The following is an 18,277-nucleotide window of genomic DNA, read 5'->3' on the forward strand; positions in this document are numbered from 1 at the left end:
ATTTATTCATATAAGTTTTACTAATATTTTTAGATGATAGGCACAAAGCTAACCCGGACCAAATGATGATATTAGACTCAAAAGTTACGTGAAATACTTAATTATTCCCGACCAAGATTTCAATAATTCTGACGCAAGGGGTTAAGCATAATCTTCATCTAAAAAGCCCCGAGTCTCGTACATATTTCTTTTTCAGGAAAAGGACCAAGGGAAGATTGCAATTCCCTTGAAGATCCAGTATTCAAGTTTTCATATTTCAAACACAAATACTGGAGGGACTATATAATATTACCATCTCTAGAAGAATTCCAAAAAGAAGTAAAGAATTTCAAGAATGTGAAGAATTTCAAGAAAATTCAAGTTTAGTTTAGAAAAACAATCACGAAATAAAGTATTCCCAAGAAATTTGTAAAGTATGAAATAATTTTTCTACGAGAAAGCAGTTATAATATTCACATAAAAGAATATTGACTTTGAAATTCAAAGTTAACGATTCAAGTTTTTCCATATTTTTACAACAACATGAATACGAGACGTCATCTTCATTAATATCAATTTCTTAAAAGGGCCCTCTTTTATGATTAAGACCGTATGTGTTTAGTTACGACAACAAGAAAGAAATTTAATTAATCAAAATATAAAAGTAATGGAATAAAAGAATCAAAAAAATTAAACGGGCAAAATAAAATATGTATAAAACGCATGGAAAGTTGACATAAATATTTCTCAAAAACAAAAAAAAACACAGATTCAGAAAAAATCTAAGACTCGGGAGGAACATCTTGTGCTAAAAGATTGTCAGCCGAGCAATGATCGACAATTCAAGAAGAATCGGCTTGGGGTCTCAAAGATAAAGGTTGAAAATGTTTCTCTGCATCTTCCTTACTCACATCACCCTTAGAATATTTTTCCTCGGGAGTGGAGAAGCTTTGACCTTGCTTAGACACTTCAATGGCTTCCTTAGCCTTAGCAAGTTCAATTTCAAGGTCGAAACCTTCTTGGTTAGCTTCAGTTTGAAGCAGGCGTGGAGGTATGCCCAGCTTACATCCATGGTCAATTTATCTTCGAGGGCATCATACTTCTCCACCCATTAATCCACTTCTGTTGTAAGTTCTCTTTCTCTGCCTCGACAGCATCATAAGAAATCTTCAAAGGTTCCAAAGAAGATGCGAGCTAATTAATCCTCTCAGAAGAGGCACAAAAATCCTCCTTAGCATGCGTGAACCCTTGAACTAGTTCACCTGTGCATATCTCTTTTTGGTTGAGAAGTTCTTTCAAACTACGAATCTCCTCTATGGTCTTAGAATGTTGCTCGGAAAAGTTAGCCTTCATTTTACCCTTCTCCTTCTCCACTTTATTTTCCTCAGCCTTTGCCACCTCTAATTCAACGGTCGTTAGCTTGAGTTGTTTCTATAAAACCTCTTTAATTTAGCCAATACCTCTTTCTCTAATTGAAAACTCTCAAATTGTGCCTTCCAATTATCATTCTCCGTGCCTAATTCCTCAACTTGTTTCTCAATCTAATCCACTCTAATCATTAGCTCTATACATGTGTCACGACCCAATTCCCACCATAAGCCGTGGTGGTGCCCAAAGCGGCTGTTAGGCAAGCCACTGACAATTCATCTCTACAAACAACCGCTCACAATACTTTTTAAAATTTAGAAATGAAATAATAAAGCAGAGAGATTTAGGAACCATGATAAAATACTTTCATTGTTACTAAGTCATGAAATATGAACAAAACATAAGGCGAAATGATATAAATTTCAAATACAACCATGAATATCTGCTAAAAATTTCCAAAACTCGGTGTCACAAGTGCTCGAGCAACTGATAAAATATACAAAATAAATACAACTAATGTCCTGAATGAAAGTAGAAAAAATGCAATAAACATAGGGGAAGGACACTCCAGGTGCTGCAGGTTGAAGCGTGGAGAGCAGCTCACCACTAAGTCTCCAATTAATACGCTCATGCGCCTGAGTGACCACCCAATGTACCTATCTCAATACTTATAAAATTAGTGCAGAAGTAACGCGTATCCAGTAAGTATCTGGTCTAACCTCAAATAATTAGTAGTAAGGGATAGACGTCGACACTTACTAGTGGTACAATAAGAATGTACACAAAAGTACACAGGTGTGAAGCATAATAAGTAGCAAGGAAACGGGTAAATATAAATAACATGATTCTAAACATAAGAATATTTACAAAATCATCAAATGTCATATACTACCTCCAAAGAAACAAATATAACCAATATCAAGCTCTAATGTCAAATCTCAAGTTAGGAAAAACTGTGCTCTGACTCCCTATCGAATGTTATACACGATTATGCCGAGGCGAACGACCCAATCCCATAAGGATAAAGTTACATAATACCACCGAGGTCGTACGGCCCGATCCATAGATGCATCTCATAATACTACCGAGGCAAACGGCCCACTCCCATAAGGATATTTCATAATGTTGCCGAGGCGAAGAGCCCGATCCCATAAGAGTAGAGAAACTTTTATCGGGTCACTAGCCCAACTCACGAAGGTATGTGCGACTCAAGAAATAATGGAACTACCAATCACATAAGCACAACACGAAGATATGAATGCAAGAGGAAGCATAATTTTACCGACAATCAAGTATCCCGCAAAAACTTAAAGTAAAGAGGCTCGATGATATACGTAAATTCTATTCTCAAGCTCAGTTATAAAGTCAACAAGATTAATTCAAGTAGTGCAGTTAAGGAATGATGTAAGTCTAAGTCTACCTGGACATAACCAGGAATATAGCTTACGCACGGACACTCATCAACTCGTATGTACGTAGCACCTATAGCACGTAGCACATAACAAATAGAATAACTACAGGGATAATTCCCTCTTACAAGATTAGGCAAGAGACTTACCTTGCTTCCGAATCCAATACTTGGCTCCAACACTTTACTAACACCTCAAATCCATGTCGAGCAACTCGAAACTAGCCAAAGCAACGTGAAAACTGATCAAACTATACTGAAGATCTCATAATTTAACTATCAGAATCAATTCCCAACCCCACTCGGAAAGTCAACAAAAAACAACCTTGGGCCCACGCGCTCGAAATCTGAAAATGTTTGAAGATAAATATTACCTATGGCATCACAAACTCAAATATATAATTTATTTTAAATTTCATGGTCAAATCCCATTTTTACCAATTCTAGGTTTTTACCAATTCCGTCTTCGCATTCGCATAGGCTCATTTGCATTCACGAAGAGGAGCCAGGTTCTCCATCATGTTCGCGAGGTCGTCTTCGCGTTCGCGAGGTCATCTTCGGGTTTGTGAGGTTGTCTTCGCGTTCGCGAAATGCAATAGTTGACCCCTCCAAAATTCCTTCTTCGCAATCGCGGGACCTCCTTAGCAGTCGCGAAGCACATCAACACTAGAAAGAATCTGCCAACTTTTGACATATTCCGGATGGTTCAAAATTTATCAGAGCCACTCGAGACCCCGTCCAATCATACCAACAAGTCTAATAATATAACGCTGACTCACTTGAGGCCTCAAAATATTTAAAATAATATCACAACCAAGAATCGCATCCCAAACCAAATTAATCAATCGTTCAAACTTCTATATTCTATCTACTAACTCCGAACGCAATAAATCATTTCTAAACAACTTGGAATGGAACAAAACTTCACACACAAGTTTGATATGACAATACAAACCTATCCTTAGTCTTGGAATACCAAACAAGATTCGATATCACCAAATTTCACTCCAAGTCAAACTTAGAGAACTATATAACCTTCAAAATGCCAATTCATTGAATCCCTCCCAGATCGCCCGAAACTCAATCCGGACAGATGCCCAAGTACAAAATCACCATACAAATCTATTGGAACCTTCAAATATAGATTCTGAGATCGTTTACTCAAAGTATTGACTTAAGTCAAACTTTGCCACCTTAGGCCACTATTACGGAACTAAGTGTTCTGAATTTATCCCGAACCCTTCCAAAACCAAACCAACAGTCCTCACAAGTCAGAAAATAAGAAAAGCACATACAGAAAGTATTAAATAGGGGAACAAAGTTCAAGAAGGAAGAACAATCGGTCGAGTCATTACATTCTTTACCTCTTAAATAAATGTTCGTCCTCGAACGGGTTTAGAATCATATACCTGAAGTGCTGAATAAGTGTGGATATTTGCTCTGCATATCTGACTGACTCCTCCATTGAATTCACAGTTGAAATCTTCTTAGACCTCAACTCGAGAACATGCCTATCAACAATGGCAATCGGTTCCTCATCGTAACTCAAGCTCTCATCCATATGAACTATGCTGTAATCCAACACATGGGACCTGTCGGCATGGTACCTCCGGAGCATAGACACTTGAAATATTGGATGAACTCTTGATAGGCTAGATGGCAAAGCAAGCATGTATGCACCCTCACCAACTCGCTCAAAAACCTCGAACGAACCAAGGAACCTCGAACTCAACTTGCCTCTCCTCTCGAATCTCATGATACCCTTCATCGGTGAGACTTTCAAAAGTACCTTCTCGCCCACCATAAATGACAAATCACACATTTTCTGATCCGCGTAACTCTTTTTCCTGGACTGTGTTGTGCGAAGCCGCTCCTGAATCAACTTTACCTTATCTAAGGCATCCTTTACCAAATCAGTAAGATATAACCTAGCCTCGCTGGCCTCAAACCAACCAATGGGGGAATGACATCATCAGCCGTACAAGGCCTCAAATGGAGTCATCTCGATGCTGGACTAATAGCTGTTGTTATAAGAAAACTCCGCCAATGGTAAGAATCAGTCCTTCTGCTCTTCGAAAAGCCTGTTTGGCCAAGCTGCAAAAATCAGCTTATTAAGAGAAGTGCTATTTCGCAAAAGTGTTTTTCAAGAAAGTACTTTTGGTGAGAAGCAGTTTGTGTTTGGCTAATTAATTTGAAAAGTACTTCTGAGCAACAATTAGTGTTTGGCCAAGCTTTTAAAAACTGCTTCTAAGTGTATTTTTCTCAAAAGTATTTTTTAATAAAAGTAATTTTGGAGATAAGCTACTTTTGTTTGCTTCTCCAAAACTGCTTCTACTTCTTATCAAAAGCACTTTTTTCTTTCAAAAGCTTAGCCAAACACTTCAACTTTGAAGAAAAAACACTTTTTTTTTGAGAAAAAATGCTTCTAGGATTGGAGAAGCTTGGCCGAATAGGCTAGAAGTCAATCGCACATGCTTTGAGCATATCCTCCAGAATCTGAACTGTCCGCTCCGACTGCGCACCGGTCTGCGGATGAAAGGCCGTGCTGAGCTCTACCTAGGTACCCAACTCACTCTGTACCGCTCTCCAAAAATACAAAGTGAACTAAGTGCCTCGATTTGAATTAATAAAAATAGGCAGTCCATGCTACCATACGATCTCGTAGATATAAATTTGGGACAACCTCTCCGAAGTATAAGTAGTCATCACCGGAATAAAGTGTGCAGACTTGGTCGGTCTGTCAAAAGTGACTCCCTCAGGCCATCAACATTAGGAACACATAAATAACCATGGAGTCGCAGCACGTCATCATCATCGATATTCACCTCTTTGGCATTGCCTTGTAGTGCAACCTCTCTAAGCACCAGCAAGTGCAGATCATCATACTGATGAGCCTTAATCTGTTCTAATAAAGAAAGCCGAGTCACAACACATGAAAGAACTCGACTGGGCTCTGAAATATCCAACCTCACAAGTCGGTAAGCTAAGAAGTGAATGTCCAAAACTAATGGTCTCTCCTCTGGTGGAATGAATGCCAAACTAACAATACTTTCGGCCTTTCTACTCAAGGAATCTGCCACCACATTTGCCTTGCCTAGATGATAAAGAATGGCGATATCATAGTCCTTCAGCAACTCAAGCCACCTGCGCTGCCTCAGATTCAGATCCTTTTGCTTAAGTAGATGCTGCGGTGATCGGTGTAAACCTCACACTACACTCTATAAAGATAATGCCTCCAAAACTTGAGAGCATGAACTATCATAGCCAACTCCAAATTATGCACATGGTAATTCTTCTCGTGGAGATTCAAGTGACGAGAAGCATACGCAATAACTCACCCCTCCTGCAGCAATACACAACCTAACCCAACATGTGAAGTATCTCAATACACAATGTGCATCCCTGAACCGAAAGGTAGAATCAACACCAGTGTTGTAGTCAATGTGGTCTTGACCTTCTAAAAGCTTGTCGTGCAATCATCAGACCACCTGAACTGAACACCCTTTTGAGTCAATCTAGTCAAAGGAGCCGCAATAAATGATAAGCCCTCCACAAATCGACGATAATGCCCTGCTAGCCTCAAGAAACTCCTAATCTCAGTTACTCTGTTAGGACAAGGCCAACTCTAAACTGTCTCGATCTTCCTGGGATCCACCTTAATACCCTCACCTAATATGACATGGCCCAAGAATGCCACAAAATCTAACCATAACTCGCACTTAGAGAACTTAGCGTATAACTTCTATTCTCTCAAGATCTGAAGCACTACCCTCAAATGTTGCTCATACTCCTCAATGCTACGCGAGTAGATCAAAATGCCATTAATGAAAACAATGACAAATAAGTCATGATATGACCCGAATACCTGATTCATCAAATCCATAAATGTTGTTGGAGCATTAGTCAAGCTAAAGGACATCACTAGAAACTCGTAGTGCCCATACCTAGTCCAAAAAGCTGTCTTTGGGACATACAAATGCAAATCCTCAGTTGATGATACCCAGATATCAAGTCGATCTTCGACAACACCCTATCACCCTGAAGTTGATCAAATAAATCATCAATGCACGATAACAGATACTTGTTCTTGATGGTGACCTTATTCAGCTGGTGGTCATCAATGCATATCTACATGCTCCCATCCTTCTTCTTCATAAATAACATTAGTGTGCCTCATGGAGACACACTTGGCTTGATGAATCCATTCTTGAGAAAATCCTAAAGATGCTCCTTCAGCTCTCTCAATTCTGTTGGAGCCATACTATAAGGAAAAATAGAGATAGTTTGGGTGTCTGGTGCCAAATCAATATCACAGTCCGGTGGCATGCCTGGTAAGCTAGCATAAAATACATCGGACAACTTCCATACAACAGGAACTGAATCTAACATGTGAGTCTACACAGCGGTATCTCGAACAATGGCCAGATAGGCCAAACCACCCTTCTCGGCCATATGTCAAGCCTTCAAGAAAGAAATAACCCGACTATATGCACTACTAAATGAACCTCTCCACTCCAGTCTAGGAAACTCTAGCATAGCCAAGGTAACAATCTTAGCATGATAATCAAGAATGGTATAATACAAAGAAACTCAATCCATGCCCAGCATAACCTCAAAGTCAAATATATTGAGCAATTGAGGATCAGCTCTAGTCTCATACCCACAAAAAGTCAAAAGACCAGTAAACCTGATCTACAACAATAGAATCACCCACCGTCATGGACACATATATAAGGACACCCAAAGACTCACGAGATACATCCAGATAAGGAGCAAAAAGAGTGGATACATAGGAATAGGTAGACCCTGGATCAAATAGTACTAAAGCATCACTACGACAGATGGATATAATATTTGTGATCATGGTGTCGAAGGCTATTGCATCTGGTCTAGCTGGAAAGGCATAGAATCTAGCTGGAGCGCCACCTAACTGGCCTCCACCTCTAGGGTGACCCCTACCCACCTTCCCTCAATCTCTGGTCGGCCGGAAGGGCGGTGCGATAGCTGGTACGGTAATCATGGGCTGATGGTCCTGTTACACTGCCTTGCCCCAAAGTCTGGGATAAAACCTCTTCACGTGACCAAACTCCCCGCACTCGAAATAACCATTCAGTTTGGGAAATTGTTGGCTCTGGATCTAGCCCTGATAACCTAAGTACCCACTAGAGGAACCCTAAATATCTGGTAGATGGTAGATGGTAGGTGCTCTCTGGAATGGCGCTCAAGTAAGGCCGCGCTAGAGCACCCCGAATAGGCTTTGGTGTTGACTACATAACTCTGCTAGTATGGCCCTTCCTGAACTGAACTCTTCCCCAAACGGGGCACTACTGAAACCTCCAGAATGCCAAGGTCATATGTCCTTCGATGTGAACTCTCTACCCTGAATGTGGATACGCTCGATCCTCCGAGCTATCTCCACGACTTGGAGGGAAGAAGTCCCCAACTCTGCCTCTCGGGTCGCAATAACTTGCATCTCATAGTGCAAGCCCGCAATGAACCTCTGCACCCTCTCTACCTCTATGGGGAGTAATATAGCTACATGGAGAGATAACTTAGTGAATCTCACCTCATAGTCGGACACAAACATCTGACCCTGCTGGAGCCGCTCGAACTTACCCCGTAACTCTTCCTTCTGTAAGGCTGGAATATACTTCTCCGGGAAGGTGTGCATGAAAACTGATCCCATGTTAAGGGAGGTGAACTTTCTGGCCTACTCAGAAGATAAGACGGCCAACATTTATGGGCCTTCCATTCTAGCTGAAAAGTGGTCAAGTCTATCCTATTGGACTCCACTAGTCCAAAATTATGCAGACTCTCCCTACAATGGTCAATGAAATCTTGTGGGTCCTTTGATGGCTCACCGCCAAAGTAGGGAGGATGAAGCCTAGTAAATATGTCCAGCCGCTTCTGCTTTTCGATGGTCGTGATCGGTCTGGTCTCTGCTCTAGCCACTGGAATCGGCAAAACTTCGTTCGCAGGCACTACCCCTAGGGTCTGATAAATAGCAGTAGCATGCCCTGGCGCATGAGTGGTAGGGGTCTGTGCTACCCCTCCCGCCTGAGATGTGGCCGGGTCCGCTAGAAATATTTCGGCTAGATTGATAGAGTTCATGAACCACAACATATGGCCCATGACCTCCTGGAAGCCCGGCGCGATCATGAACTCTGTCAGAGCCTGCTCAGCTGCAGGTATCTAATCATGCTCCTCAATAATATGATCCTCCACCGGATCCACTAATGGTGCCATTGGGGCAACTCTTAGATGCCCTCGCCCCTCGACAAGAGCTCTTGATATCCCTCGGCCTCTAGCTCTACCTTTGACGACCGGGGGAGTAGCCCCTCCGCTAATGGATGATACTACCGCATGCGTTCTCACCATCTGCTAGAGAATAAGAGAAAGATTTAGACTTAGAAAAACATCGACAGCACGATAGGAAATGAATAAAGAGAAGTTTCCTAACACCCTATAGCCCATCCAAGATAAGCACAGACATCTCCCACACTGATACGCAAGACTCTACTAGGTCTGCTAATGACTCGTGAAACCAATGTGAATCTAGTGCTCTGATACCAAGCTGTCACGACCCAATTTCGTTATCGGCTGCGATGGCACCCCACGCTGCCGTTAGGTAAGCCAATGGCAATTCATCACTACAAACAACCGCTCATAATACTTATTAAAATTTATAAATGAAATAATAAAGCGGAGATATATTTAGGAACCATGATAAAACACTTTAATTCTTACTAAGTTACAAAATATGAACAAAACATAAGGCAAAATGATTTAAATGTCAAATACAACCATGAACATCTACTAAAATATCCAAAATCCGGTGTCACAAGTGCACGAGCAACTAATAGAATATAAAAAACCACTACAATTAATGTCTGAAATGAAAGTAGACAGAATGAAATAAATATAGGGGAATGAGACTTTGGGTGCTATGGGTCGAAGCATGGAAAGTAGTTCACCACTAAGTCTCCAGATGATATGCTCAGGCTTCAGAGTGACCACCCGGTGTACCTATCTCAATACCTGCACAATTAGTACAGAAGTATAGCATGAGTACGTAAATCAACACATACCCAGTAAGTGTCTAGTCTAACCTCGAAGAATAAGTGGCGAGGGGTCGACGTCGGCACTTACTAGTGATCCAATAAGAATGTACATAAGAGTAGACACGTATGAAGCATAACATGTGGCAACGAAATAGGTAAATACAAATAACATAATTCTCAACATAAGAATAATTACGAAATCATCAAATGCCATATACTACCTCGAAAGAAATAAATATAACCAATATCAGATACAATGTCAAATCTCAATTCAGGAAAAACTCATATGTGCTCTGACTCCTTATCGAATGTTACACACAATTCTGCTGAGGCGAACGGCCTAATCCCATAAGGATAGAGTTATATAATACTACCGATGTCGTACAACCAGATTAAATGATGCATCTCATAATACTGCTGAGGCGAATGGCCCGCTCACATAAGGATATTTTATAATACTATCGAAGCATAATTTTACCGACAGTCAAGTATCCCGCCAAAATTTTAAGTAAAAAAAGAGGCTCGATCAAATAAGTAAATAATATTCTCAAGCACAATTTTGAATTCAAGTAATCAACAGGCAAGATAATTCAACTACTATAGTTAAGGCATGATGTAAATCTAAGTCTACCCGAAATAACCAAGAATCTAGCTTACGCACGGACGCGCATCACCTCGTGTGTACGTAGAACCCATAGCACGTAGCACATAACAAATAGAATACCTACGAGGATAATTCTCTCTTACAAGATTAAGCAAGAGACTTACCTTGCTCCAACACTTCACTAACACCTCAAATCGATGTCGAGCAGCTCAAAACTAGCCAAAGGAATGTGCAAACTAGTCAAAATATACTCAAGAACTCATAATTTAACTATCATAATCAATTTCCAACCCTACTCGGAAAGTCAACAAAAAGTCAACCCCGGGCTCACGCGTTCGGATTCCAAAACATTTTGAAGATAAATATTAACCATGGCATCACGAACTCAAATACATAATTTATTTTCAATTTCATGCCCAAATTCGTGGTCAACTTACATTTTTACCAATTCTATGTTTCTAACCAAAACCCCAAAATTTCTACTAATTTCCATGTAAAAATCCACACATAATTTATGTATTTTGCTCACAATAAGTATAAACCACTTACCTAGTGATACTTGATGAAAATAGCCCTTCAAAAAGCTCCCAAATTGCCCAAGCCAAGAAAAACTATGATATAATGAGCCTAAGTCCTGAAATGAGACTTATAATCTGCCCATGCATCCTTCATCGTGATCGCGGAAGCATCCTTGCGATCGCGAAGGCCAATGTTGTCCTTGCCCAGGCCTCCTTCTTCGCATCGCGAGCACCCTGTCATGTTCATGAAGCACATTGCTGCCAACCCTTCGCGTTCGTGGAACCATTGCCGCGTTCATGAAGGCTAAAGCTCGCCAGCCCTTCCCTTCCTCTTCTTTCTTCGTGTACGTGTAGCCTGCTCCACGTTTGCGAAGAGGAGCCAGGTCCTCCATCGTGTTCGCGAGGCCATCTTCGCATTCACGAAGTGCAACAGCTTCCCCCTCCAAAATTCCTTCTTCTCAATCGCGGGGCCTCCTGCGTGATCACGAAGCACACCAGCACCAACAAAGATCTACCAACTTTAAACATGTTTCAGGTGGTCCGAAACTCCCCCAAGCTATCCGGGACACCGTCCAATCATACCAACAAGTCCAAAAATATAACCTGTACTTACTCGAGGCCTACAAAAATTTAAAATAACATCACAACTAAGAATCGCATCCCAAACAAAATAATCAATCTTCCAAACTTCTATCTTCCATCAACTAACTCCGAACGTGATGAATCATACCTAGACAACTCGGAGTGGAACCAAATTTCACACACAAGTCCGATATGACAATACAAACCTATCCCCAGGCTTGGAATACCAAACGTGATCAAATATCACCAAAGTCTACTCCAAGTCAAACTTAGCAAACTATAAAACCTTCAAAATGCCAATTTCCAACAATAAGCATCGAATCCCTCCCGGATCACCCGAAACTCGATCCGGACCAACTCCCAAGTCCAAAGTTTCCATACGAACCTATTGGAACTTTGAAATTTTGATTCCAAGGTCATTTATTTAAAGTGTTGACTTAAGTCAAACTTGGCCACCTTAGGCCACTATTTGGAACTAAGTATTTCGAATTTAACTCGAACCCTTCCAAAACCAAACCAACCATCCTCGCAAGTCATAAAATAGGAAAATCACATACGTGAAGTATTAAATAGGGGAACGGGGTTCTAGAAGATAAAATAATCGGTCGGGTTGTTACAATCCATGAAGTTGACTTGTATTAGAGAAGATTAAGAAAAAAGTTGGATAAGTACAAGGAAAAATAAAAGGAAGGAATAAAAAAGGAAGAAATTGTACCTTGGTAATTGAATGAATCACATCATTTATGACGGTGATTGAAGAATGTAATTCTATTTATTTCCTTTTGATGGGGCCAATCAAAGTCTTTAACCAAACGAAAGCTCGATCTGGTTTCTTCAGAAGGTTGATAACTTCGGGGACTTCAGCTACCACTTGCCGCATCTTTCATTTACTAAAAGGACCGGCATCATTTTTAGCAGAAGTGGCAGGATCCAAAGCTGGAGTTACGGGAGGTTGCTCATCATTAGCAAAGTCAATACGATGATCTTCATCATCGTGACCCCCGAATCTTTGGTCAAACAATTCTTCAACCAATACCGAAATTGGTACCGAAGCTGGTTCAGCAATTTCTTCTTCCGAAATCAGCAACAGAGTATCTTCTGGTTTGTCAACTAAATGAAAAGGACGTTTTCTGAAGATTGAACTTGGGACTGCTTTGATCTTCCTCTGGAACTATCCGCCTCCTAGTTTGAGGCTTGTTGGGGCCAAACGCACACGCAATAAAATGAAAAGGTACGTTTAGTTTTGAAGAAGATGGTTGAGACTTTATTATCTAAACTAAGAAGCAATCAATAGAACAAGATGCAAGTAAAGAAAACAAACACTTAGGAGCAAAGTCAGATATTCCGGGGTTACGGAATTAGCGTCTTTTCTATTGTGTTTTTCGGTTGATTTAACTACTTGATCTATCTGATTTATTGATTAACATGGTTAATTATGCTCGCAAAGTTCTTTTGATGCTTTGCTCATCTATTCAAGTCAACCTAATACAATACGTTTAAGAATCAGAGTTAAGAAGAATGCATATATATCTCTTGCAAAAATAACCAAGTAAGGCAATTAGAATATGTCTATCCTAATCATGAATCTATTCCCCGATGCCCAAATTCAAGAACTTATTCTTTTCAATCTTATATGTAATCTATATTTTCCACTTTCGTGTTCAACTATAAATTAGTAGATAGTATTCTTCTGGTAGCTACACAATAAAATAATTGAGTGTAAGATCGAATAAATAAATCAATATGATAGAATCATGTAATATCATTAACCATCAAACTACAATATTCAATAACAACCCATAACCTAGAACTGAGGGGTTTTAGCCACTCATGTTCATAACAACAATCAAAATATTATTTTTAAACATAAAAGCTATGAATACGAGATGGAGGATGAAAGAATCAATGAAATCTGTGTTCCGTTGTGTTCCTAAGCCTTACTTGCCTTCAAAAATTGTCCAATAACTAATCACATTTAGGAAGTATTTATAGGCTAGGGTCGAATTCTCCAAGTCCAAAACTAAGTAGGAAATATTTAATTCGTGGATTGGGGCACACTGGGCGCCTGACCTCATGAGGCTAGGTCTGGAGCGCGCCTGGAACCTCGCGAGACCAGGCTGGTTGCGAGCTCCTCCTCGCCTGGATTCACGCGTTGCCTAGCCTGGTGCCTAGTTCTGGGATTCTCTCAATATTCGCCTTTTCATTCTCTTTTCACGTAGCTTCAACATTATTTTTGTTGAACCTTTATTCCTTTTCACATTCCAATGATCCTACACATAAAAATAACTTAATTAAGCTCAAACGTCACATATTAAAATTAAATACCAAAATGTAAGGTAAGCAATGCACTACAAATATAAATTTATAACCAAACATCAAGGCTTCTTTACGAGAGAACCTTCTTCTTCTTCTTCTTCTTCCTCTTCTTCAGAGGCAGGGACTTCTCTATCTTTTCTCTTTGAAGAGGACAAACTCAAAATGCGCTCCTGAACTGTGTTGACATCAAGTCTAACAGCAGGAGCAAAAGTAGGGGGAACACCATGGACTCCAAACCCTGTATTCAAGAAAAAGGTGTTTAAAAAAATGAAATGAATACAAAAAATAAACACGGAACTAAAGTGACTTACCGTGGGTTTTTACTTTTCAACCAAATTTCTTGGAAAGAAATTTCCAAGTCCTTGGTCCATGGGAGCATAAGATAGCATCAACGATACCCATTCATGAAAGTCTGGGAATTCACTACCGACCTCCATGGTTGCTACAAAATAAACATATGGATAGGTTATAACTTTAATAAAAGGAAAGAAATTTGAAAATAGTGGTAGAAACTTACGTTTAAAGTTTCACTTTTCGGGGAAAGGAATGTTCTCATATCCCACCAACTCACGGGTTGCAACAACCACGTACCTATTATACCTTTCTCTATCATGATGATCCTTGGGCCAACAATGACTCGCTTACGCCTGGTCGCGGGAGTAAAAATACCAGCATGGAAAAGCTTGGAGAGTACAAGTGGAGAAGGTGTTGAAATTCAAAGAGAGCAGAAACTAAATTTGACAATGGCATATTTGGCCAAATCACCGGATCTATTGCAAGCTCGAACCCGAGAGTAAAAGAGTAAGTGTAAATAAATGAATAACCTTCATGGTGAGTAGTTATTCGACTGTTTCACCGGGAGCTTCAATTGGGAAGTTAGATATCTATCAACACTCTTTGCAAACAAGGAAAATATGGCCAGGTTTGACAAAGGATGGATAAAGATCAAGATGTCCATTACCTTCTCTCTTATTTAAGTCATTGTTCCATACGGCACAATCAATAATAAAAGAAAATTCTTAGGGAACAATTTCAGAAACTAAAGGTTCCGCCAAAAGTTCATCGGTATCCTTTGCTTTGCCTTTAAAAAGTATTTAGGAGTAGTAGATTCCTTAGTCTGAGAAGAATAAGCGGATTTTGATGAACCCTTCCAATGGAAGGGGAAGTATGTAATGACCCGGCCGGTCGTTTTAAGTATTATAATAATGTTCCCTCATTCACTGCTCAATTTATACTTTACAATTATATTATGACTTACCGGGTTAGTTGGTTCGGTTCCGGAAGAATTTCGGAGTGAAATGAGACACTTAGTCTCATAATTGAAAACTTAAGTTGGAAAAGTTAATCAGATATTGACTTATGTGTAAACGACCTCAGATTTTTTTAAATTTTTATGATTCCAATAGATCCGTATGGTAATTTTGGACTTCAGAGTGTGTCCGAAAAATTATTTAGAGGTCCGTAGTGAAATTAGGCTTGAAATGGCGAAAGTCAAATTTTTGGGAAGTTTGACCAGGGGGTTGACTTTTTGATATCGGGGTCGAAATCCGATTCTGAAAATTGGAATACCTCTGTTATGTCATTTATGACTTGTGTGCAAAATTTGAGGTCAACCGGACTTGATTTGTTAGGTTCCTGTGTCACTTGTAAAAATTTGAAATTTCAAAGTTCATTAGGCTTGAATTGGGGTATGATTCGTGATTTTAGCATTGTTTGAGGTGATTTAATGGTTCTACTAAGTTCGTATGATGTTTCGAGACTTTATGGTATGTTTGGTTGAGGTCCTGGGGGGCTCAGGTGAGTTTCGGGAGGTTAACAGATCATTTTTGGACTTGGCATGTTGGCTGAAGACTGCTGGCGTATTTTTCTTGTTTCCTTCTTCGCATTCGCGAATGGGAATTTGAGGCAGGCAAGATTTGCCCTTCGCGTTCGCGATGGGGTCTCGCGTTCGCGAAGAGGAGCTGGTGTTAAAGCTTCGTGTTTGCGAAGATGGCATCACGTTCACGAAGAAGAGAAGGTAGTTGGGGATCCCATGCGTTTGGCCTTCGCGTTCGCGTGGGGGGTGTCACGTACGCGAAGTGAGGGGACAACAAAGCTTTGCGTTTGCGAGCTTGTGTCGCATTCGCGAAGGGTTAATTCTGGGCAATCGAGTTTGTGCTTCGCGAACGCGAGGCTCCTTCCGCGTTCGCGATGAAGGCATATCTGGGCTGAATTAAAAGTTCCAAAATGGGGGTTTTGAATTCATAACACAAAATTGAATTGGGAGCTCGGTAGAAGGCAATTTTTGGAGAGATTCTTGCGTGGGTGCTTGGGTTAAGTGATTCTTATTCAGTTTTGATTAATTTCCATGATTATGCCTTTGAATACATCATTTAATGGCTGAATTAAGTTGAAAATTGTGGAAAACCCTCTCGGTTTAATTAGAAGATTTGAGGGTCGAGTAGAGGTCAGATTTTGGTAAAATTGGTATGGTTAGACTCGTGGTTGAATGGGCTTTTGGATTTTGTAACTTTTGTTGGGTTCCAAGACGTGGGCCCCACGAGCGCTTTTGAGCTAAATTTAGGATTTTGTTGGAAAATTAGTATTTTCTTATGAAATTAATTCCAATAAATTTTATTGACTGAATCGAATTATTTGTGGCTAGATTCGAGGCGTTTGGAGGCCAATTCACGAGGAAAAGACATTGCAGAATAAAGAATTATACTGTTTGAGGTAAGTAACATTTCTAAATTTGGTCCTGAGGGTATGAAACCCCGAATTTTTGTATTATGTGATCGGTTTTGAGCTAACACACATGCTAGGTAACGGGCGTGTGGGTGTGTGGGCGTGTACCATAGGAATTGTGACTTGGTCAAATTCCATGGAAATGTGTAGTTGAATAATCTGTTGTTATCTGTACATTCTCCATTTAGTAGAGAAATTGAACCACAAATCATGTTTAGATTATGTGTTGGCCCTGTAGAGACTCACATAGGTCATGCACATGTTGAATTATCTACTAAATTGTTATTTTATACTCAATCATAGTTTACATATTTATTTTATCTCAATCTCTATTGTTTATTATTGATGCATCATATTATTGTTGTTTGGGCTGATTTGCATGATCATTGAGAGTCCAAGAGACTGGAGAGATTTATGACTGAGTGAGGCCGAGAGCCTGATTGTGAGATATTATACTATAGCACATGAGTTGTCCGTGAAACACGTGAGTTGTCCGTGCGGATCCAGATATTATACTATAGCACGTGAGTTGTCCGTGCAACACGTGAGTTGTCCGTGCGGATCCAGATATTATACTATAGCACGTGAGTTGTTCGTGCGGATTATAGCGCTTGGACTGTAGGAGCCCTTCCGGAGTCTGTACACACCCCCAGTGAGAGCAGGTACCTACTGAGTGCGAGTGATGGGTGCTGAGTGAATGAAATGGCTGAGTGACTGTGGTCCTGAGAGGATGCATATGATTTCATTATTGTTGCACTTCAACTATCATATATCACTGTTTGGAAATTTCTGAGAGATATTATCTTATGTTTCAGTTGAACTTGATATGAAATTACTGTTTTGGCTTAAATGTTGAACTTGAAAGCATACCTACATTATTATGTTGGAAATTACTGTAATTTGACTCAACTATGAAGCTCGTCACTACTTTTAGTTCCTTATTTATTATCGTTACCAGCTGAGTTGGTTGTACTCATACTATACCCTGCACCTCGTGTGCAGATCCAGTTACCTCCGGACACAGCGATTGCTAGTTTTTCAGAGTTTTATCTATTGGAGATTATCGAGGTAGCTGCTTGGCGTCCGCAAACCTTAACTTTCTTTCCTTTTAGTTTTTGTACTGTTCTATATTTTTAGACAGTGTTTTTAGCAGTCAGACTTTGTTATCATTTAGATGCTCATGTACTCAGTGACACCGGATTTTGGGAGTGTTTATATTTGTACTTGTGAGATTTCTTCCGCTAAAATTAAATATTATGTTTTCAAATTTAAAAGATATGGTATTTTATTGAGATTATCGGCTTGTCTAGTATTGAGATAGGCGCGATCACGACATGTGAGATTTTGGGTTGTGACAAGTTGGTATCAGAGCCTAGGTTACATAGGTCTCATGAGTCATAAGCAGGTTTAGTAGAGTCTTGCGGATCAGTACGGAGACGTCTGTAATTATCTTCGAGAGGCTACCGAACCCTTAGGAAAATTTCATTTTCTTGTATTCTATCGTGTGAACTTGTTGATTCCAGAAAACTAAAATTTTGTTATACTATTCTCTCACAAATGGTGAGAACACGTACTACCGGATCGAACGGTCAGCCACTAATGCCACCAGTTAGGGCCGCGAGAGGCCGGGGCTGTGGTAGAGGCCGGGATCGAGGTAGAGGTCGAGGTGTAGCTCGTACCACAGTGGGACCAGCACCTGTAGTACCATCAATTGCTC

The 18,277-nt window shown here is 40.2% G+C and overlaps 1 protein-coding gene across 1 annotated transcript; it reads right to left on the reverse strand.

The window, feature by feature from the left end:
- Positions 1 to 4,115: 4,115 nt before the first annotated feature.
- Positions 4,116 to 4,577, reverse strand: LOC138902894 (uncharacterized). Its single transcript, XM_070190794.1, has one exon. The coding sequence runs from the start codon at positions 4,575 to 4,577 to the stop codon at positions 4,116 to 4,118; it is 462 nt and encodes a 153-aa protein (XP_070046895.1).
- Positions 4,578 to 18,277: the final 13,700 nt, after the last annotated feature.

Source organism: Nicotiana tomentosiformis, chromosome 12, assembly GCF_000390325.3.
Source record: "Nicotiana tomentosiformis chromosome 12, ASM39032v3, whole genome shotgun sequence".
Lineage (NCBI taxonomy): Eukaryota > Viridiplantae > Streptophyta > Magnoliopsida > Solanales > Solanaceae > Nicotiana > Nicotiana tomentosiformis.

What these genes read in the sequence shown, in the direction of transcription:
- LOC138902894 (XM_070190794.1), bottom strand. Translation starts at nt 4,577, where the DNA reads ATGTGTGATTTGTCATTTATGGTGGGCGAGAAGGTACTTTTGAAAGTC.